Below are 22,344 nucleotides of genomic sequence, written 5' to 3'. Positions count from 1 at the left end.
GGTTGAGGAATAAGAATCTTGAGGGGTTCATTTGAGGGGTGTCAATTAGGGTGGGTGGAGTGGCGTCAATCTTTATGTTTGGGGTGGGCAGGGGCACTGCGACCGCAGGAACTGGACTAATGAGAGTTTTGGGGGTTGTTTGACTGCGGTGGGCCTTGGATGGTTAGGTTTGGTGTGACTGGAGCTGGGAATGCAACAGAATGGGCAGGGTTGGGGGTTGTAGCTGAAACTGACTGTAACTGAGAATTCATGGTTGGGCCTGGGGCTGGAGGGGAACTTTTCTCCTCCTCCACCCTAACCCTCACCTCTGCCACCCCTGCCCAGCCCGACAGCACGGCGAACACCACACGCCCAGCTTATGCATCTTTATTGGACCAGATGTGGGATTTTCCAAACCCAAACAGGCCACCTCTGTCCTGTACCAGCCCAGGTGTAGAGACCCTCTCTCTAGCTCTTGGGGAGACCAGCTCCCTGCAGGGAGGGGTCAAAAGTTGGTGGGTTTCGTGGGTGCCCTGGAGCCCATCCTGTGGCAGGGGAGAGAGCCACCCCTGTGCCCCGTGTGCTCCTCCTGTAACCCTCTGCACCTGGGCTTAGGACGCTGCCCGTCCTGGAAGAGGGAGGCCACGTCCAACAGTGCGTCCTCAATGTGCTGCCCCAGTCGGTGGGAGTCCTGGAAGGAGAAATACGTCATGTCCAGGAGAAACTGGGAGAGGGACTCCTCCTCGGTGCTGGAAAACAAGAGGGCTGGTGTCCCTGATGTCCTGGTCTGAGGGAGGAGGGGGCTGGGGCTAGGATTCCTGGATCGTGGGGGCAGCGGGGAGCTGGGATTCTAGACTCCTTGGTTGTAGGAGGGGAGGGAGCTAGGAGTCCAGAGCCCTGGGTCCTGAGGGAGGAGGGTACAGGGGTGTGTGTGCGACTCCGTCTCACCGTTTTTGTGCTAGATTTTTTGCTGGAGATGTGGAAGGTGACGGTGTCATCCCCCATGAAGATGTACGAAACGCCATAACCATGGTCATCGGCCTGGAGAGGGGCAGAGGGAGGGGAACCAAACAGCCTCCGGTGTCCTCCCCCCCGCCCCCCGCTAGGCCGGAGTGCAGGCCCCCAACGCCCTCATCCCTCAGGGCCCCGGGTCCAGGCAGGTGGGATCAGGCCCGGGTTCACTCACAGGCCCAAATCCACCACCAGAGGAAACATAGTCAGGGTAATTGTGGACATCAAATAGGTGGATTTGCTGAACAGGGATCTGGCTGGTGGCCAGAGGCCACTGCTCCGAGTGAACCTGAGGGACAGGAGATGGTCAAGTATGCAGTAAAGACGGACAGACCCACCGGCCCGCGCCCCCTTGGCTCGGTTCGACGCAACCCTGGCCCTTTCTGACCTCCCCTGACTGCCGATTTCCTCTAAATGGCCCGGTTTCTCTGTCCTTCCCCCTCCCTGACACCCTGCCCTCCGCTCTCCTCCTTTTCGGACCACAACCCTCCTCTCCGCTTCTGCCTGATCCCGCCCTTCTCTTCGATCTTCCTGACCACGCCTCCTTTCACCCACCCTGGCCACGCCTCCTCTTCGCCCTGACCCCGCCCCTCTCTTCTCTTTCCCCCTTTTCCCCCCTCTCCACCCCCGCAGCAACTCTCTCCTCTAATACCTCCCTTTTCCTTTTTTTTTTTTTTTTTAAGATTTTGTTTATTTATCTGACAGAGAGAAACACGGTGAGAGAGAGGGAACACAAGCAGGGGGAGTGGGAGAGGGAGAAGCAGACTCCCCTCGGGGCAGGGAGCCCGATGCGGGGCTCGATCCCAGGAAGCCTGGGATCATGACCTGAGTGGAAAGCAGATGCTTAACCACTGAGCCACCCAGGTGCCCCTAATACCTCCCTTTCCCAACCTCACCCTCCTTATCCCGAAGTACCCGTCTCCTCCCGTGGTTCCCCTCTTCCCTAACCCTTTCCCTGCACCCCAACCTGGTCCAGAAAGGGCGACCGTAAGTGCAGAAATTCGGACACGATGTTGAGCGCAAAGAGGTGGCGGTCGACTCCCTGTCCGCTCATCGCTGCCTTCAGCAGAGCCTGGTGCTTTTCCACCGCCAGGCGGAACAGAGCACGGCGCTGGGGTTCCTGGGGTCCCCCGGGGAGGTCACAGGTCATGGAAAGACAGGAAGTGGGCTTACTGTTGGGGCTTGTCACACACCCCCGGCCTCAAAGGAGTTTGCAAAATCCCTGCAAGGCAGAGATATCAATTCTATTTTACAGAGGGGAAACAGGCTCAGAGAGGGGAAGTCACTTGCCCAAGGTCACACAGCAAAGCAGAATCAGGTGGGTTCCCAGGTCTGCCTGATATAGGGCCCCAACTCCTTCCATTGAGCCAGAATAGGTAGGGGGTAGGGGGAGCAGAGATACCCGGGGGGTTCTGAGTAGAGAGGTTATATAGGGACTACATGGAAGGGTACAAATGGAAGTCACAAGGTCACATAGAGGTTAAATAATGAAAGAGAGCTACATTGTGGAACCAAGGATCCCTGTTGGGTACCCCCCAGTGCCCTATGTGACCCCCATTAAAGCATGTATTGCACTACGCTGAAATATCTCTGTCTCTCCCCACCAGTGAGTTCCTTGAGGTCAGAGACCAGGTCTGGTTCCTCCTTTGTCCATAATGCCCATCGTGGGGCCTGGGCCTCAGAAGGTGCTTCAAAAATATTTGCAAATATAGGAATGAGTATATGGAAATGACCAAAGCCTCAAATGAGGCCTACACCCACTGTTTTCTCTTTGTCCTCCATGGCTCTCACGAAGTTGCAGGCCTCCCTCGTGCAAGACCGCACCGTCTCTGTCCGGCCTTCCAGGAACAAGCGAGTCATGGTCGACTCGTAAGTCAGGCAGAATTCACCCCTGTCCTGGGGGACAAGGAAGAGAGGAGCCTGTCAGCTGGTCTCTGGAAATCTTCAGAGACTCGACCCGCCTCTGTGTGGACCTCCCTCCTCCTCCTGCTTGGGGAATGTGTGGTTGGGAGAGAGAAATCACGATGGCGGACCCACAAGGGCAATGACCAGGAAGAGTCACTAAAGGGACTGACAAGGCAGGCCCAGGGGAACCAAAGTCCTGGCAAGGGGCTGAGGTCGAGGGCCCCAACTGACCCGGAAGTGGGCCAGCTGCAAGGCCACCTGGATGAAGCTGTCTGAAGAGAGATGGCAGCGTTTGATGAAGCTCTTGCCAAAGTGGGAGAAAGGGAAGACGTGGCAGTCAATGTTTCCAGACAAGGTCTTGGCTCCCCTCAGGGCTAGAGAGATGGACAGACGGATCTGCCAGAGGAGGAGGGAGGGAGGGATGGCTGGGGTTATGGATGGGGTAGGGTTAGAGCCGGGAGTGGGGCTGGAAGTGGAGGTGGGAACCGAGTCAGGGTAGGGGTGGAGTGCAGAAATGAATGAACATGTCCCTGAAGGGCTGGATTAAGGATGGAGGTCAGGTGGGACCGGGGTTGGGGAAGCATGGGGTTGGGATTAAGTTTGGAGGTGGGGATGAGTTTCGAGTCACAGCCAGGGGGATTTGGGTACTTGGAGGAGAGGCCCCAAAGCCCCGTCTCACCTTTTCTGGAAGGTCCCAGTGTAGCCGCTGGGGCTGGGGCAGCGACGATTCAGGATGCCCCTTGCAGTGGCCATCTGCCGAGTAGCCCAGCTGAAAACATTCCGTGGCCAGAGTGAACTGTGTACAAACGGAGGCTGTCAGAGCCCCTTCCTCCCTCTGGGCTGAGAGCCATCTAACCAGGGACTTCTTTTCATAAGTCCCTTCTGGGGCCTGGGGGTGGGGGAAGGGGGGGCAGTCCCTGAGAAACAGAAACCTCTGATGTTCACAGGTGGGTTCTCAGGTTCAAGTTCACTGAGAGCGGGACCAATACTAACGCTCAGCGGGTGCTTACTGACCCTTTGCTTCTGACTGGTAGACAAAGAGCCATCAACGGCTGCCCCAGCCCTCCCAAGACACACACCCCCCACCACCTCCACCAGGATCCTGAGATGGGAGAGTTAGAGCCGAGCACAGTACGGACCTCCAGAGGGGTCCGCCTCCAGTCTGATTGGGTACTGCCCACGCCCTGCTGGTTGTTAAATATTTTCTTATTTTTTTTAAGACTTTATTTATTTAGGGGCACCTGGGTGGCTGAGTCATTAAGCGTCTGCCTTCGGCTCAGGTCATGATCTCAGGGTCCTGGGATGGAGCCCCGCATCGGGCTCCCTGCTCCGCGGGAAGCCTGCTTCTCCCTCTTCCACTCCCCCTGCTTGTGTTCCCCTCTCTCGCTGTCTCTCTCTGTCAAATAAATAAATAAAATCTTTAAAAAAAAAGATATTATTTATTTGAGAGAGAGAGAGCATGAGCAGGGGGAGAGGGAGAAGCAGACTCCCCACTGAGCAGGGAGCCCGCCGCAGGGCTCGATCCCAGGACCCCGAGATCATGACCTGAACAGAAGGCAGATGCTTAACCGATTGAGCCCCCCAGGCGCCCCTTGTTAGTGTAAATCAGCGCTGATGGAGCACTTACCACCCGCCAGCCTTCCACTTAATTCTCACAATAACTTAGGAAGAAGGGATTCACATCCCCATTGCAATGTTAGAAACATATCAGGAGAAGAACACCTCACTTGGGGCCTTGGAGTTTCCAATGATCTATACCATACTCTATGTGACATCTCTTCATTCAAAGCCAATGTGCAGAGACCTCATGTTGACAAGAAGGGTCTAAGGGGTCTGAGGTTCAACTGAATTGACAGTTTCACTTAGCAGTATCATCAAAGGGGGAAAATTCTCATTTGTGAAACAGGCACAGAAGAGTCAGTACTTAACCAGGGCTGCTCCTAAGATCTCAAAGGGGCCTCTCTTCCCCTCATACACACCAGATCCCACCCTGGGCCCCATCCAACACCTCGTGTAACGCTATGGAAGAGTGGGAACCTGGTAGGGTACAGGCACCACCCTCTATGATTTAGGGACTAAATAAAATAGAGAAAATAGAGATGCTATGTTTCCTAGGATTGGATGGGAGCTTCCAGATCAAAGAAAATCCAACCCTTTCATCTGATGAAGGAAGAATCAAGGCTCAGAGGAAGGGAGTCATTTGCCCGAGGTCACACAGCACTCTGGAATCACATTCTTGCTCTGCAACTGCTGGCTTGGTGATTCTGGGCAAATCACTTCCCTTCTCTGAGCCCCAACTACCCATCCATCAAAAGAAGGTCATAATCCCAGACACCCTTTTCTTTGCTGGGCGACTCCGGTCTCATCTTTGCCTGTCTGAGCCTCTGTCTTCCCTCTGGGTGTAAGGCCCTGGAGAGGAAGATCTTTGGAAATGGGGCCGATGGTCCCCAGGGCGGGGGTGGGCTGGCCGTCCTACCTCCCACATGTGTCCTGAGATGGGGCAGTCGGCCCACGAATGCTCCACGCTGAGGCCCAGCTTCCCGTTGGAGAAGACAATTAGAGTGAAGGATTTGTCAAACCAGCTACAGGGGGAGAATTCAAAGTGGTCACCAAGGGGCCAAGAGCGAACTCAGGTGCTCTCTGTGGAACGTAGGAGTGTCAGGGTGGATGGATTTTTCTGGAACCAGAGGCTGGGGGTCTCCACCAGGCAGTCTAGATGGTTTCTGAGGCATGTCTAAGGCTTGGGAAATTGGAAGATTTTGAGGGAACATACCAAGAAAGGGTCAAGGTTCCCAAGGAGCTGAGAGGTTAGGGGGACTCTTCTGGGAATCTCAGAAATCAGAGTGATGCCTGGGGTGCATCTAGGAAGTTGTCTGAGGATCTCTAGGTAGGAAGTCCCAGGGTGCCTGCATGAAAAGGATTCTGTGGTTCTGAGCCTAAGGTCCCCAGGCTTGGGGTTCTGGCTTTGGGGGTCTCTAGGTTTGAAGGTCCAGGTTTGGGGTTTGGTGGTCCTCAGATCTGGGGTCCAGGGTCTGCTTGTCTAGTGCCCAGAGTCCTAGGTCTGGATACTGGGTTCTGGGGTCACCAGTTGGGGTGAGGTTCAAGTCCAGGGGCTGACTCACCGGTCATGGCCCCTGCCAGCCAGTAGGGCACGGGCATAGGCATCCAGTGAAGCTGCGGGGTCTTCCCTGGTGAGGCCTGCAGGCTCCGAGTCCAGTGATACAAAGAAGGCAGCTCCTTCCACGGCCTCCAAGGCATCCTTGGCCTGGATCTTCAAGGAACTCCGCACCTGGGCCCACACATCCCTGGGGAGGGGGAGGGGCTGGGACACGTGCCTGAGCCCACACACCCTGCCCAGCCTCTTGCCTGGCCCCGCAGCTTGCCTTTCCCCAACCTCCAGAGGCTGGCTACACGGTCGGGAACCCTGAGCTCTTACTCTCACCTGGGTGCGGCGGTCAGGGCAGCCAGATGCTCCTCCTGGGGGCAGGCGGGGGAGGGGTCGTCCAGGATTCGCTGGAACTGCTGCTCCAGGGCCCGCGGGGAGAGCAGGCCGCTTTGGGAGTGGGTCCCCACGCGGAAGAATCGGCCTCGGTGGAAGACGGCCACGTGTCGGCTGTCCCGGAGATGGCGGATGTGGTCTAGGGGTGGGGTGGGCAGAAGGGCGGACGGCAGGAAGGTCAGACACACTGCAAGAATAAGCACCATTTAGGGCGCCTGGGTGGCTCAGTTGGTTCAGTGTCTGACTCTTGGTTTTGGCTCAGGTCATGATCTCAGGGTCCTGGGATCCAGCTGCTCTAGGCTCCACATTCAGCAGGGAGTTGGCTTGGGATTCAGTCCCCCTCCCTCCCCCTCCTCCTCTGCTCCTCCCCCTGCTAGCAGCGCGCGCACACACACTCTCTCTCTCTCTCTCTCTAAAATAATTTTTTTTTTTTTTAGGGGCGCCTGGGTGGCTCAAATGGTTAAGCGTCTGTCTTCGGCTCAGGTCATGATCCCGGGGTCCTGGGATGGAGCCCCGCATCGGGCTCCTGGCTCAGCCAGGAGCCTGCTTCTCCCTCTCCCTCTGTCTCCCTGCTCATGCTCTCTCTCTCTGTATCTCAAATGAATAAATAAATTCTTAAAATAAATAAATAAGTAATTTTTTAAAAGATTATTTATTTATTTATTTGACAGAGACACAGCGAGAGAGGGAACACAAGCAGGGGGAGTGGGAGAGGGAGAAGCAGGCCTCCCGCGGAGCAGGGAGCCCGATGCGGGGCTCGATCCCAGCACACTGGGACCATGACCTGAGCGGAAGCTTAATGACTGAGCCCTCCAGGTGCCCCTCTCTAAAATAAATTTTAAAAATAAGAACCATTTATTAGGCATGTCCTGTATGGCTTGCACTGGTTTTTTTTTGTTTTTTTTTTTGTTTTTTTAGATTTATTTATTTGACAGAGAGAGCGAGAGAGCACAAGCAGGGGGAACAGTAGAGGGAGAGGGAGAGCAGGCCCCCCATGCGGAGCTCAATCCCAGGACCCTGGGATCAAGACCAGAGCGGAAGACAGACGCTTAACCATCTGAGCCACCCAGGCGCCCTGGCTTGCACTGTTCTAAACACTCATTTAATCCTCTCCACCCTATGTACCAGTATTATCCCATTTTAGAGATGAGAAAACTAAGGCTCAGAGAGGGTAGTCACCGACCCAAGGTCACACAGCTAGGGAGCGATGCGATGGCGCTGGGATTCGAGCCCAGGAGAACATGCTCTCAACCACTACACTGTGATGCCTCTGTCAGTGAGGACGCAAGAGGAATCTCACCTTTTGGGATGCCGGGAATGCGTGTGGTATTGAATATCTTCTCATACTGGGCAGAGCACAAGGGCCGCATTCCCATCAGCAGAGTCTGCAAGAGACCACGGGCTCCGGAGGAGGCCATAGGACCACAGGCTCCGTCCCCAGCCCACAGGTGGGGGTGGGGGAGGGGCGCTCTGTCCCCAGCCCACGGTTTGGGGTGGGGGGAGGTGCTCTTACAGGCAGGATCTCCTGGCGGTTCAGGCGGTGGCGGTATAGGAGGAGGGCATGGACTGCGTTCCCAGCACGAGCGGCCTGCACTGGTGTGGGAGTGACGTACAGGAAGTCCTGGGGGCCAGCCGAGGGGACGGCAAAACGCCTGGGGTCAGGTTTGGCCCCCTGATCGGGGGCCCGGATCCCAAACCCAGATCCTGACCCCCAACAGGCGGCGAGATGGTGAAGTAGACTCTGATTGGGGTCACTGACCCTAAACCCCATTTTCTACAGAGACATTCCAACCTTAGCCCCGGGGAGCTAGGAACACAGCCCCTCCCCAGCTTTCTCCCCTCACCATCATGTAATAGTTGCTGTTCACCATCAGCGGGTGCCGGGAGCGCAGGTACACAAATTCTTCCCACCAGTCACTGACCTAGGAGTGGGGCAGAGAGATGTGAGACTGGGGCAGCTGCCGCCAAGGTGGCGGCGGGGGGCGGGGCGATGGGAGTGGCAAGACCCCCAAGACTTTGCTGTGTCCAACGGGGAGGGTGGAGCTCAGTGAAGGAGGTCATCGTGATCAGTAACTAGCAGTAACCTAGAAGTCCATCAGTTGGGGATCAGCTAGCTAAACCGTGCTACACTCATGTTCTGGAATACTACCAAGCTCTTAAAAAAGAATAAGGTGCAGGGGCGCCTGGGTGGCTCAGTCTTTAAGCATCTGCCTTCGGCTCAGGTCATGATCCCAGGGTCCTGGGATCGAGCCCCGCATCGGGCTCCCTGCTCCGCGGGAAGCCTGCTTCTCCCTCTCCCACTCCCCCTGCTTGTGTTCCCTCTCTCGCCGTGTCTCTCTCTGTCAAATAAATTAAAAAAAAAAAAGAAAGAAAAGAAAAAAAGAATAAGGCGCATCTATATTACTGCCACAGAATGAGCAAGCACCGAGACACGCTGCCAACTGAAAAAAGCTAGGCGCACAACAATATATGTGAAATGATCTCATACGAGATTTAAAAAAATACCACTGAGACCCAAGTGTCCATCAACAGACAAATGGACAACTAAAGTGTGTTCTATCCATACAATAGAATTTTTTTTGTTTTAAGATTTTATTTGTGTTTTTTTTTTTTTTAAGATTCTATTTATTTGAGAGAGAGTGAGTGAGAGAGCGCACAGGCAGGGGGGAGTGGCAGGCAGAGGGAGAAGCGGACTCCCTGAGGAGCAAGGACCCCGATTTGGGGCTCGATCCCAGGATCCCGGGATCATGACCTAAGCCGAAGGCAGATGCTTAACCGACTGAGCCACCCAGGCGCCCCAGGATTTTATTTTTAAGTCATCTCTACACCCAACATGGGTCCTGAACTCACAACCCGGAGATCAAGAGTCATATGCTGCACTGACTGAGCCAGCCGGGCGCCCCTGCAATGGAATGTTAATATAAAAAGGAATGAAAATGGGGCGCCTGGGTGGCTCAGTGGGTTAAGGGTCTGCCTTCAGCTCAGGCCATGATCTCAGGGTCCTGGGATCGAGCCCCGCATCGGGCTCCCTGCTCAGCGGGGAGCCTGCTTCCTCCTCTCTCTCTGACCCTCCCACCCACTTGTGCTCTCTCTCTCAAATAAATAAAAATCTTAAATAAAAATAAATAAAAAGGAATGAAAATCTGATGTGCACTACAACATGGATGCACCCTGAAAGCATCATACCTGGTGAAATGAATCCGACACAAAGGGACAGATCATGTATGATTCTACTTATACGAAAAATCTAAAATAGGTCAATTCCTAGAGGTAGTAAGTAGACTAGAGGTTACCTGGTACTTTGGGGAAGTGGGAATGGGGATGCGTTGCCTTATTGGTACAGAGTTTCTGTTTGGGATGAAGAGTTCTAGAAACAGATTGTCGTGATGGTTCCACGACATTGCGGATGTACTTAATATCACCGAATTGCATACTTAAAAATGGTAAATTTTATATTATGTCCGTTTTGCCACAATAAAAATTATGTATATCTATGTTACATATATTTTACGTGGTATATTAAATATATTTCTATAAGTTATAAAATATACAATATTATATATTATACAATTTAAAATTACATATAATATATAAAATTTATATAACAAATTAAAAATATAGATAAAAAGTCTGTGATAAGACAGCACTGTGTCAGACTTTAGTTGGCCTTCTTTTTTTTTTTTCTTTGTTGTACTTCAGATGATGGGGTATGTTATGATGGCAGAGCCTCAGAGGTACGATGAAATATATACATTGTGTGTGTGTGTGTGTGTGTGTGTGTGTGTGTGTGTGTGTGTGTGTCCGAGCATGCATGAGCATATGTTTTGGCACAGAATCTGGCCCAACAGCTTGAAGGGGGAAAAAAAAATGTAAAACTTAAGGCCTGGCTTCCCTCCTACCCCTCCAGACACCACTCAGTCCCCTCCACGGAGCTTGTCTGACTGACCTTTCCATGTTGCTGCCCCTTGGGGCTCTGTCCCAGATCCTCTCCCCTTCCAAGTCCAACGTTTCAATTTCCTTCTGCAGCTGAAGGTCCCGTTTGCTGTCACCCAGGCCTCTTTCCTGAGCCCCCACTCAGGGATCCGGCTGCCCCAGGGCATCTCCTCTGTACCCCTCAGGTACCCCCATGGAGCTCAGTGCCTTCACCGCAAAGCTGCTCCCCTTCTCCCCATCTCGGAGAGAGCCCTGCAGTCCCTCCCACACCAGGTGAGGCCGTGGGTGCCATCCTCACCATCTCCCCACCCCCAGCCCCACCCTCCTGCCTCGACTCTGCCTCACCCCCCTGTCTGTCCTCCCCCCGCCCACGTCCTCACCCTAATACCCTCTCCAGCCTCCCAGCCTCCAGGGTCTCCCCTCCGGTCTTTCCCAGATGGGCAGAGCTGATCCTGACTCTTCCCTGTTCAGAATCCTCCCATGGCTCCTTGGCGCCCCCTAGAAAAAGCCCAAGGTCCTCAGCTGGAGTTCAGGCCTCTCCCCACCACTCCACCGTCACCTCTCATGAGGATCACCCTTCAATCCTTTGTTCCAGCCACAGGAAAGCCCTCCGTGTTCCCAACACATGCCCTACAAGCTCCTTATTTCCTCACCTCTGCTCAGCCCTCTCCCTCCCACCAACCTGGACAGGTTCGAGTTCCGTCCAACCCTCAGGGCTCAGCCCTAAGAACTGCTCCTCCTGGAAACCTAATCCTCTCATCCGGTCAGACCATCCCACGCCCCCAGACACTCGCACCACCCTATGTGTCTTTATTGCTACCTGCACCTCATCTCATCCCACGCTGCCCGCCAGCTATTTATGACTCCCTACATAATAAAAGGCCTGTAAGCCCTGATTTGGGTGAACTGCCGTCTTGTTCTGTGCCTCAGTTTCCCAAGAAGCTCAAGTCAGAGTACTACCAAAGGCCTAGCTCCTCAACTCAGAAGCCCATTTGGGGGACGTGCCCTCACGCAGAAGGAGGGGGTAAAACGAGAATAACTCTGGGGGCGGAGGCTCAAAATGTTTTTTGCCTTCTGCCAGGGGAGGGCTGAAATGTTGGCTAAGTCCTGGAATTGTGGTTGCAGTCCTGGAGGGTTGGGGGCGGGGCTGTGGATGTGGGCAGGCCCTGGAGGCGGGGCTTAGAGTATTGAAGTCAGGCTCAGAATGTCGGAGCATGGCGTGGGGAGGCTCAGTATGTAGGCACATGACGATGGGGTTCAGAATATTGGAGAGTAGGAGGAGCAAGTCGGAGCATCTGGGGTTGGGTTTATACTATGGGAGCGTGGGGGCGGGGCTCAAAAATGTTCAAGCGCCGCAGGGCCTGGGGGCGTGGGGCGGGGCGGGGCCTAGACCTACAGGTTAGGAAGGAGCCTCAGAACCTTGCGGATCCGGGTGTGGGACTCACGTAATTGGACGCCCACCAGGACTTGAGCTGCAGGTACCACTGCAGCAGCGACGCCTGCAGCCTCAGGAATTCCTGCGCGAGGACTGACGTCCAGTCGAAGTCCTCGTCGGAGAGGATGGGCCGGACAGATTCCAGGTACTGAGGGGCAAGGAGAAGAGGGTAGGTCACGCCCCCGCCCGCCCCCCCCCCGCCCCCGCCCCCGGTGGAGGTCCCAGGCAGGCCCACCTTGCGCACGGTGTCCTGCACCGAGGGCACGGGCTGGCGTGGCAGGGAGCGCTGGTAACTGAAGAGCATTGTTTTGCGGCCGGAGAAGATGCGGACCAGGGCCTGGAGGGAAGCGGGAATTAGTGGGTCGTTACACCCCTCCCTGGGGTTGGGGACCAGGGTCGGGGGTGATGTGGTAACCTACAGAGAGAATGGGGTAGAGACCCAGAGGAAGTGGGGACACAAACCCAGGAGGAGGAACAGAGACCAGAGAGAGGTGGACAGGGTCCCAAAAAGGTGGGGGCAGAGACCAGAGGGAAGGAGACAGAGAAGTGGGTCCCCGGAGGGCCTGAGCAGGGAGGGCTCTGCCCCTCACATACCAGCCAGGTCTTGGTGGGGGAGGACATGGCTCCGTGGGGTTCAAGGAGCCAGCCATGGTAGGACAGAAGCAGCCTCAGGGCCACGTGAAGGGTAAAGATCAGGGCTCCCCACAGACACGAAGCAAACAGCGCTGCGGCCAGGACTCCCCGAAGCCTGTGGTGCTCTCCACCCCTGGGAGTGAAAGAGAAAACGGGCCTGGGTCTCCCGGCCTCAGAACGGCCCTCCCCCCTGACCCCACCCAGCCGCTGCTCCTCCGATTGTTCTCTGACCCTGGTCTTTTGACTCGGGGCCTTATCTTCTAGAATTGGAGTCAGTCAATTTTTCCTTTTCCTCCCTTGTAAAGTAGGCATGGATCCTCTCTCTATGCCACCCCTTCTCCCCCCGGGTTCGTGAGGACACCAAAGCTCCTAAAATCAATTCCCATGGAAACTGATAGGTACTTAATAAGTGGGAGCTGGGTTTTTTGTTTTTTTTTTTTTTTTGAAGGGACACACATTTGGGGCGCCTGGGTGGCTCAGTTGGTTAAGCATCTGCCTTCAGTTCATTCAGGTCATGATCCCAGGGTCCTCTGGGATCAAGTCCCATGTCGGGCTCGCTGCTCAGTGGGGAGTCTGCTTCTCTCTCTCCCTCTGCTCCTTCTCCCCTCATGTGCTCTCTCTCTCTCAAATAAATAAATAAAATCTTAAAAAAAAAGAAAAAGAAGAAGGGACACACTTCTCTCTCCCAACAGTCAAATTCTACTCTAAAGCAGTGGTTCTCAAAGTGTGGCCCTTAGCCCAGCAGCATCCGAAGGGCCTGGAAGCTGGTTGGAAATGCAAATCCCCAGGCCCCACCCAGAGCTACTAAAACAGAATCTCTTGGGGGTGGGGCCCTGCCATCAGTGTTTTAACGAGCCTCCCAGGTGGTTCCAATACACACTCAGGTTTAAGAAAACATTGATCTGCTGATCGACAACTACCGTAGATCAACATGTTTGCAAAGTGGCAATCAGACGTGTGAGCAAGGCCACCTGGAGGACTTGCGGGGGGAAGTTACTTCCCCTCTGAACACTGGATAAATCTAGCCTTCCTGGAAATTCCTACCTCTGATTCTGGGTCTGCCCTTTGGAACTATCTGTACAAAACCTGAACCTTCATCCCCAGGAGGACTAAGCCAAGAATTAGAACCATTAGAACCTGTCACTTCACCTGCACCTGGCTTCCAAAACTTTCTCCAAAATGACAATAATACAACCACTCTCATTTAGTAACCTCCTGGCCCTGTACTGAATGGATCACATGCATGCTTTTTTAAAAAAGGATTTTATTTATTTATTTATTTATTTATTTATTTATTTATTTATTTATTTATTTAATTTACTTAAGTAGGCTCCATGTTCAACGTGGGGCTCGCACTCACGACCCTGAGGTCAAGCGTCGCATGCTCCACCTACTGAGCCAGCTGGGTGCCCTTCCATGTGCATGCTTTTGTTTCATTCTCCCAACCACCCTAGGAAGCAATTATTATTACCTACATTTTATAAATGAAGACTGACAAGAGAACGGTGAAGTCTCTTGCCTAAGACTACACAACTGGAGCCCAGCAGAGCTCCTACTTTTGTCAGTGCATATATAACCATATCTGGACGTTTTCTAGCTTGTCAGTGTCCCTCTTAGCAAGAAAGGGATGAAATCACCTCCATTTTCCTCGTGCTGTACCTTTATAATCTGACCCAAAGTGAATCTCAGAGGTTACTTTTCTTTTTTATTTATTTATTTGTTTATTTATGTATTTTTGAGGTTACTTTTAGCAGGCATGCCACACTAATAGAGAAACTCACTGGGTGGAGGGAGAGGCATTAGGGAGGTTACTCAGTGCAGGTGGGGGAGCTCACCAGTCTGGCAGCAACTCTTTGATCTTTTCCATCAGTCCTAGAGAAGGATCCAGCTGGAGGAACCAGGCGAGCTGGATTGCACTGAAGAGGAAGAGCCAGCTGAGCGGGCTGGCGGGGAACACACCAGTGAGAAAGTCATTCTGTGGGGAGGAAAGGGCACCCATTCAATCAATTATCCCTCCTCTGAGCACAATTCTTAGATATTGACAGAGTACCCAGTGTGTGCTGAACCCCAAGCTGGGTGTTCAAGACCCAGTGGGAACCAGACAGATCTGGGTCCTGCCCCCTCAGGGAGGTGAGTCAGGAATGAAGCGAGTGCCAGTGGACATAAAGCAAGGCACAGGAGCCCTGCAGAGGCAGGTTGCTCAAGTTGAAGGAGTCAGGGAGGGTTCTCTGGAGGTTAGTCTCAGGCAAAATGATCCCCCGTATACAGCAGGGTCTGGAGCTCGGTAGGCCTTCTAGAACTACATGGCCATGGAATGAATGAAAGTCATGGGCTACTAACCAGACTCCCAGGGAAGTGTCATGGAGATAACTAACACTTAACCAAGTCTCATGACCAAGCACCTTCTACAAGGATGAGCTCTTAAAATCCCCCCAACAGCCCTGTGAGGTGGGTACTTAGTGATCTCATTTTACGAAAGAACGCTTAGGTTCAAGGTCACACACCACGATAAGAGCTACTGTTAGTGGGGGTATCGGCATCAGGGCTCAAGAAACCACGTTCTCTCTTTTTCCCCACATTTAACCAACAGGAAAGCCTCAGAGATCGTGCTTTAGAACTTGGGCTCTGGAGCCCTGGGCTTAAAATCCCTGCTCTGTCACTAACAAGCTAAGTGACCGCAAACAAGTGGCTTCCCCTCTCCGTCTCAGTTTCCTCATCTGTAGAATGGGAACAATCCCAGCACAGGGCTCATAGTGCTGTCACGAGGGTGGGATGAGAAAATGGCCTTCCACAAATGCTGATTGCAGTCCTACAGCAGTGACAAGAAGACAGCAAGAGTCCTGCTCTCCTGGGGGACAGAGACAGTAGATACCCAAAAGGATTTAGGGTAGTGTGACAGATGGCAATAGGGACTATGGAGAAAAAAAAAAGCCAGGGGGGCTGGCAGGAGGGCGAATCGCATAGCTCAGAGCCAGGCACACAGTAGGCGCTCAGTAAACATGATTACAATGACCCTTTCTATTGCTACTCTGCTTCTTGTTGGGGATTTATTCACTTGACGATCTTTCTTTGGTTTGGCCAGCAAAGCTTACAGGCAAACGTGGTGCTTTCGTTGTTTAGGATTTCTTTTTAAGAGAAGCTGCTGGCTCCTTTATCTGGTGCTCTGGATGGTCATAGAACAGGGGCTTTGTAATAACAGGAAATGTCCCCAGAGCACTTCCCAAGGACCAGGCGCATCAATAAATCATCTCATTGCCCTGTTCCTCAGTAAGGTAGCAGTAAATACCGTTATGTCCATCGCTCGGGTGAAGAACACCAAGAAGAGAAGAGGTTGGAAGAACTTGTCCAAAGCCACAGAGGGTCCAATGTCAACCCCTCAAATCATCCAGATGCCTCAGGACCCTAATGCAACAGGATGCACTGCAAGGTGCCACATCTCGTATGCATTTGGAAACCAACTCAGGAATCCCTCTGACCTCCTGCTGATGAATGACCCACATGGATGCTGTGCCACTTGCTTGGCCCAAATGACCCACTGCACATAATCCACGACAGCCCCATGGCATAGGTCCTGCCCAGGAGAGCAGGCATGGGCGTGGGCACCACAGCCGGACTAATTCTAGCTCTGCCTCTTAGCAGTTATGTGACCTCGGGAAAGTGAAAAAGCCCTTCTCTGGGCCTCTGTTCCCTCATCTGTAAAATGGGACTAATAATAGGTCTACCTTAGATGGCTATAAGGGCGATCAAGTGAGCAATAGGTTTATTTTTATTTTTAAAAGATTTTAGTTTTGGGGCGCCTGGCTGGCTCAGTCGTTGAGCATCTGCCTTCGGCTCAGGTCATGATCCCAGGGTCCTGGGATCGAGCCCCGCATCGGGCTCCCTGCTCAGTGGGGAAGCCTGCTTCTCCCTCTGCCACTCCCCCTGCTTGTGTCCCCTCTCTCGCTGTCTCTCTCTCTCTGTCAAATAAACAAATAAAATCTTAAAAAAAAAAAATTTTAGTTTTGCATAATCTCTACACCCATTGTGGGGCTCCGAGGTCCTTAGGACCCCGAGATCAAGAGTCATTCACACGCAATAACATTTAAAGGGCTTGGTGAGTGTAGAGCCCAGGATACACTAAATATTACCTAATGCGATTTGGCTCAGAGAAGTTAAGAACATGCCAGAGGGCACACAGTACCTATGTGGAACCACCAGGATCATAAAACAGCAATGTTGGACGGGTCCCTTCTGTGAGTCAGGCCTTCTGCTAAAGCCACTGATGGTTGCAACAATCCCTTGAGGGAGGGACTGTGAGGGATACCATTTTATAAATGAAGAAATTATGGAATTTCAGCCCTGTGGTTGCTGAGGGCACAGCCCTCACCCTGGGACTGTGTTCCAGGAGCTACGAGACTTCGTGGTGGCCCATGGGGTCCCACGATGGAAGAGGAAGACATAAGAGCATCAGGTGTCCAACAGGGAGAGGGGTGGCTATGTGATAGAAAGGCAAGAATGATCATTATTACAATTACCAATTTACACTAATGAGCGGGCCTGCCGGGGGGGGGGGGGGGACTCAAAACTAGGGGTCAAGAAGTCAACAGCGCAGCACTAGTCAAAATCCACCTACAAGCATAGGAATCAGAACAGCGGCTGCCTTGAGTGGGGGGCGTGCACCGGAAAAGGGCTCAAAGGAACATTCTAGAATGGTCCAGGCCAGGCTGTCTTGATAGGAAGTTGGTTACACGGGTATTGTCAAAATTCAAGGACTGTATATTTTAAAACTGCCTTTTTTCTGAAACTATATCTTAATTTTTAATACACACACTTATGTGTGTGTATGTATATGTGTCTTTATGTATTTAACCACAGGCTAATGGCCACATGGTAATGTTTTAATTGATAGATTAGCCTGAGGCCCAGGGGGTTCCCCTGCTCTTTGGAGGCGGGGGCGGGGGGGCACCTGGCTGGCTCAGTCAGTAGAGTGCGTGACTCTTGATCTCAGAGTTGTGGGTTTGAGTCCCATGTCCGGTGTAGAGATTACTTGAAAATAAAATCTTAAAAAAAAAAAACAAAACAGACAGAAACTCTTTGGGGGTCTGGGGTAGTGGCTGTTTATCCACTGGAACAGATATCTCTCTATTTTAATAACTCATAAGGTTATAGAGGTTCAATCCAGCCTGTTCAAACGTCTCAGCTTCAGGAAATCCTCCAGGGCCCGGGCCACCCCCTTATTTAGTGACAACACCCCCAAGGCTCCCTCTTTCCACCTGGCGGGCCTTACTGTTCTCCCATAGCACATGTCACGTGATCTGACATACTCCACATCTTGCTTATGTGTCCCCTTATGGCCTTCTCCTCCTACTAAATCAAGAGTTCCACAAGGGCAGGATTCTGTCTTGCTCCCTGCCATGTCCCCAGTGTCCCAAGCAGTGGCAGGCCCTTAATAAATGCTCCATAGATATCTGGCTAATGAATCAAGAACAATATTATCAAAAGCTAACACTTACTCTGCACTTGACATGGGCCAGGCGGTTCGCTCAGTGCTTATATGTAAGAAGAATTCACTTAATCCTCGCGACTGTCCTGTGAGGGAGGTGTTATCATCACCCCCGTTTGACATGTGGGGAAACTGAGCCTCAGAGAGGCGCACTTGCCCAAGGCCACGCAGCTGGTAAGTGGCCGAGCCAGGATTCAAAGTCAGGCTTGGCCAGCCCCACAAGTGTTCAAGATTTGTGTTCACAGACAGGGAGACTCTGGATGTACGCAGGGCCATAGTTCTAGAACTGGTGACCCTGGGGGCAGGCGTGGGCTCTGGTTAGAGGTTGGGCATGGGCATTCTGGAGCAAGGGCAATGAGCCCAGACCGGGACAGCAGGGTCTATAGGCATGGAGAAGTGTGGATCTAGACATTTGGAGGTTCACATCCCGGAACCACAGGGAAGGTGCACTGCATACCGGAGAAGGGTATTGGGGATTCAGAGGTGAGGGCAAGGAGGCGGCCCCCAGACCCAGGGGCACGGGCTGGGGGAAGAAGGGCCCTTCAGGATTGGGGTGCGGGCTGACCAAGATCTTGATCAGGTCACAGTGTTCTGAAATGAGCACCCAGTTTAGAACCTAGAGACGAAAGGGGGAGGGGAGCACCATGGGGTCTGGGGTCTGAATTCTAGAAACTAGAATTTGGGTTTGGGGGGTGTGAGGAAAAAGGGAAGTGGTCCCGGAAGTGGTGTTAAGAGAGAGGTGAATAGAGGTTCCCAGTAGGTGAGGTTGAGGGTTCCCAAGTGAGCCTCAGAGAACACAGAAATGGCTATTTAAGGGCTTCTGAAAGTCGACAGCAAAATTCTCAGAAGGGGGTGATAGGATCCCCTGCAGGAATCACCCAGACGCTGGAGCGGGCCTCAGGCAGCCCTGAAGCACCTAAATGGATTCCTGGAAGAAAATCAAGTCGTGGCTCTCCTCACCCAGAAACGGGAGAGGTGCCTTTTCCAGGAGCGCAGTCCGGACAGGTAGATCTCCTGCAACACCGGGGCACTGAGCGCCATTTCGGCCCCGTCCGAGGTCGTCGAGGGTCGGAAGCCCACGGCCTGGTGCGCTTCAGCCATGTCACCCTAGAGCCCCGGGAGGCGGACAGAGGGTCATTCTCTAGGTCCCCAGCCTCAGACCCGGGAGTCCGGGCCCCCAACCCCCTCCTCCTACAGACCCAGGAATATAGGACGGCAGCTCACCCTTCCCTAATCACCTGAGGGGTCTTGAAGGACTTGGCCAGACACCTCCGGTGCTGGAGGGACGTCAGTTGGGGACCTCTGTGAACGCATAGAGAGGCAGGAGGGACAACTCGCGTTAATTCCTTTTGCTGTTCTGCTGAGAACGAGGTGCAAGGCAGGGCGCCCCTCCCCATGAAGGACTTTCAAGATTCAGGGTTGGGGGCGGGAAACAGGTCCAGGGTTGAGTTGCGGGGTCTAGAGAAAAACACCAGTCCGAGACCCATTTGAAATGAACACCTGCCGGACGTTGGCACCGTCCGCCCCATTTCCGCTTCCCATGCCAGGGCGACAGGGGGGTGGGGGGGATGGCGTGGGGGGCAGTGGCGGGGGAGGAGCGGGGGGGGAACGTCTATAAATTCGTCCGCTCTAGGGTGGCCCATCCCCCGCACCGGGGGCTGGAGGGGATGGGGGCGGGAGCACCCTACTGCGCATGCCTCACAGCCAGGGATGCTGAGGCTGTGAGCCGATGCGAGCTTCGAGGACAAGTGATGGAGGGGCCCGCGCGCCCAACCCAAGACACAGGCCTCCAGGCCCCGCAGAAGCTCGAGCCCCTCCAAATACTTACCACGCTGAGTCAGAGGTCCGCCGATCCGATCCTGGCGACCAAGCCCGAGCACACCCCCCACCCTCGATTTCCCCCACCCTCGATTTAGAGCGCCAGACCCAAGTCTCCCACTTGCATATGTCCAATCCCAGGGCGACGAGTCCGCGACTTGGTCGTCGGGCCTCCGGAGCTCCTGGTCGCCCCCGATTATCCAACATCCAGGCACCCGGATTTCTGCCTCGCGCGTGCCTTGCCGGGTATTAGAGCCTCTGGTTTTATCCCCGCCCCCTTCCAACCCTCTGCGTTCTATCCCCGCCCCCTCGAATCCCGGCGTCCAATCCTCTCCCTCCGTTCGATTCCCTAGCCCTCAGTCTTTTTCTACTCCGCCCGATTTCTCCACCGTTGGCTTCCCGGGTTCTGAGCTGCTCCTCTCCTCCGAACCCCAGGTTCTTGGGCTTCCCACTCCGCTTTGTCTCACTCTCCTTCCTCTCTGCAAAACGAGACTCAGCTTGGAACCCACAGCCCACCTTTGGGTACACGTAAAGTCACGCGCGTGGGTATCGAGCCAGAGCGAATCAAAGTTCTACCATCCCGAGGAGGGAGGGCCGCTTTGGGGTTGGGTCGGCCCACCGAAACCGCCCACGGAAAATGCAAGCTGCACGGACTGAGTCGTGCGAAGGAGAAGCTACAGCGGATTGGATTCAAGTTAGATAGTCAGAGGGACTTCCGTGTGGGAAAAGGTGCATGGAATAAGGGGACGAATATGTGAGATACTGGGCTCAGATTGGGAGGACGGAATGGGCACAGACAAGCAGAGTCTGAAACAGGAAACTCGTTTTATTAGGCTCTGGACGTTAGTATTCTTTGTACATGCTGGGTCCGGTGTGCCCCTGGGTCCAGCCCAGATCACAGCGGGGGGAGACAGTTTTTCAGTGAGCCCAGGTGATGGAGTTAGGGGAAAAGAAACTTGGGGTCGTGGCCCCAATACACAGATGGGCAAGCTGAGGCCAGGGGCGGGCCAGGTACGTGCCTGACGTCACCCAGGAAGCTGGGCACTGCGCTGGCCTCTTTTCTTCAGGCCAAGGTCCTGGAGACGGAGCAGGACCCTGGCCTCGCGCCGACGGCGGCGCCCGTAGCTGTGGGGGTCCTGGGGCTCGCGGCCGGCCTTCCCTGAGTGCTCCTTGATGGAGGCAGAGCGGAGCCAGTATATCATCTCTGGGAGGCGGTGGGTCTGGCATGTGCCCAGGGAACAGAGGCGCCTGCGGTGCCGGGGCTGCCTGGGGAGGGAGCAGGGGAGAAGGCCGGGTTCAAACAGAATCCTCTCGAGAAAGGGGTCTCGGTGGGGTCGGGGCACCCAGAACTCCGCGACCGCAGAGGCGCGCTTACAGATCATCGTTCCACCGACGCGGGAAGCAGTGGCCTGAAGAGGGCGCACGCTCCTCGCGGGCTTCTTCCTGCCCTGTCCCCGCCGCCACCCGCCTCTCTCACCTGCCCACGGAGTCCGGGTCCCCCAGGACGGAGGAGGCGAGAAGCAACAGGAGGATGTGGGCAATCATCGTGGGGTGGGGCCGGGAGTGGTCCTCCAAACCCATGTGCGAAGCGGCCCCTCCGGGGTGCGGCTCCGCCCCCTTCCCGAGTCCGACAGTCCCCTGGAGGCCCGCTTGGGCGCCAGTCCCCCCTGCCCGGGTGGGGAAAACTGCGGCCAAGAGCCGAGGAGGCCACACCACGCCAGAAGGGGAGGCTTAGAACCCGGACCCCCACGTTCCACTCCTTGGCTTCTGAGCCCTCGCGGGTGCGGTCACACGGCGGAGCTATGACCCTGGGAGGCCTCGGGAGAGGGACCCCTTTAAGGCAGAGGGAAGAAGGGCGGGGCAGCTGACACCTGCTAGTGGTGACACAGCTTAGGGCTTCCAGGAAAGGGGTGGGGGAAGGGAGGCGCTGGGCTCCTGCGACCTCAACCTCAACCCGTTGGGGACCTCGAGGTCTCCAGGGCCGGGCTCCTTCGTGGTTTGGGCAATGCGGGGAGCGAGCGCAGCCACGTCGGGTTGTAGACAAAGGGAGTCTGGGCCCTAGCACCGCGGGCGGACACCATCCCGGAAGAGGACTAGGTGTAGACGGGTGTGAAGTGCCACCAGGCCTAGGGCTCCAGCTGTACTGAAGCAGGTGGAGCCAGGGCCGTGGAAAGTCATGGCTTAGGTGATCCAGGTCCTGTGGACAGCACCCTGGGGGACCAGGGACTCCGTGCACAAGGCCGTGAGGAAGGGTCAGGTGTAGATGCCACGCCTGCAGCAGCGGCTGAACACACAGCCCCTGGGGAGCTGTCAGTGGGGCCTCTGAGTCCATCTCTGTAAAGAGGGGAGGCGGGGAGGCCCTGCTGCCCGAAGGTGGGACACCCCCCCCACCCTTGTCCCCCACCTCCAAGTCCCAAGCTAGGCTGGGGGAGGAAGCAGACGCACAAGGAATTCTATCCCCTTAACATACCCCCCCATGACTCAGTTTCCCCACCTGCAGAGGGCAGGGCAGTAGTCACTGCCAGTCAGCCCCGGCCTGGCCTTGGAGGGTCCTGGACAGGAAAAAACAGCCACACAGTGGAACAATGTGTGCACTGGGGGGGGAGGGGGAGGATGACTTTCTGGGAAACTTAAGGACCCAGCTCTGCT

At 54.6% G+C, this 22,344-nt stretch overlaps 2 protein-coding genes across 3 annotated transcripts; both read right to left on the bottom strand.

Moving 5' to 3' along the window:
• Window positions 1-102: 102 nt before the first annotated feature.
• Window positions 103-20,172, bottom strand: CPT1C (carnitine palmitoyltransferase 1C). Of its 2 annotated transcripts, none has more exons than XM_027620143.2 (20): window positions 19,706-20,172; window positions 19,116-19,179; window positions 18,838-18,984; window positions 14,231-14,370; window positions 12,357-12,528; window positions 11,998-12,099; window positions 11,773-11,910; window positions 8,239-8,316; window positions 7,908-8,015; window positions 7,695-7,779; window positions 6,338-6,533; window positions 6,018-6,200; window positions 5,372-5,477; window positions 3,575-3,691; window positions 3,127-3,291; window positions 2,752-2,886; window positions 1,958-2,110; window positions 1,166-1,279; window positions 928-1,020; window positions 103-670 (listed from the first exon to the last, which is right to left on the bottom strand). In XM_027620143.2, exons 3-20 carry the CDS (start codon window positions 18,976-18,978, stop codon window positions 485-487), a joined length of 2,412 nt encoding a protein of 803 aa, XP_027475944.1. In that variant the 5' UTR covers window positions 18,979-18,984; window positions 19,116-19,179; window positions 19,706-20,172; the 3' UTR covers window positions 103-484. The 2 variants fall into 2 exon arrangements, with proteins under 2 accessions (XP_027475944.1, XP_027475945.1); XM_027620144.2 differs by having other exon boundaries at window positions 485-670; window positions 19,102-19,179.
• A 352-nt stretch (window positions 20,173-20,524) lies between these two features.
• Window positions 20,525-21,592, bottom strand: ADM5 (adrenomedullin 5 (putative)). The gene is made up of 2 exons (XM_027619930.2): window positions 21,173-21,592; window positions 20,525-20,961 (listed from the first exon to the last, which is right to left on the bottom strand). Exons 1-2 carry the CDS (start codon window positions 21,274-21,276, stop codon window positions 20,721-20,723), a joined length of 345 nt encoding a protein of 114 aa, XP_027475731.2. The 5' UTR covers window positions 21,277-21,592; the 3' UTR covers window positions 20,525-20,720.
• Between the last annotated feature and the right edge of the window lie 752 nt (window positions 21,593-22,344).

This window comes from Zalophus californianus, chromosome 17 (assembly GCF_009762305.2).
Source record: "Zalophus californianus isolate mZalCal1 chromosome 17, mZalCal1.pri.v2, whole genome shotgun sequence".
NCBI classification, from domain to species: Eukaryota; Metazoa; Chordata; class Mammalia; order Carnivora; family Otariidae; genus Zalophus; species Zalophus californianus.
This window is presented reverse-complemented; position numbering and strand designations above follow the sequence as displayed.

What these genes read in the sequence shown, in the direction of transcription:
- CPT1C (XM_027620143.2), bottom strand. Translation starts at nt 18,978, where the DNA reads ATGGCTGAAGCGCACCAGGCCGTGGGCTTCCGACCCTCGACGACCTCG. An exon ending in CCCCCACCAAGACCTGGCTG is followed by an intron (nt 12,100 to 12,356) that starts GTATGTGAGGGG and finishes GCTTCCCTCCAG; the next exon opens with GCCCTGGTCCGCATCTTCTC. An exon ending in TGCAGCTGGCCCACTTCCGG is followed by an intron (nt 2,887 to 3,126) that starts GTCAGTTGGGGC and finishes CTTGTCCCCCAG; the next exon opens with GACAGGGGTGAATTCTGCCT.
- ADM5 (XM_027619930.2), bottom strand. Translation starts at nt 21,276, where the DNA reads ATGGGTTTGGAGGACCACTCCCGGCCCCACCCCACGATGATTGCCCAC. An exon ending in GACCCGGACTCCGTGGGCAG is followed by an intron (nt 20,962 to 21,172) that starts GTGAGAGAGGCG and finishes CTCCCTCCCCAG; the next exon opens with GCAGCCCCGGCACCGCAGGC.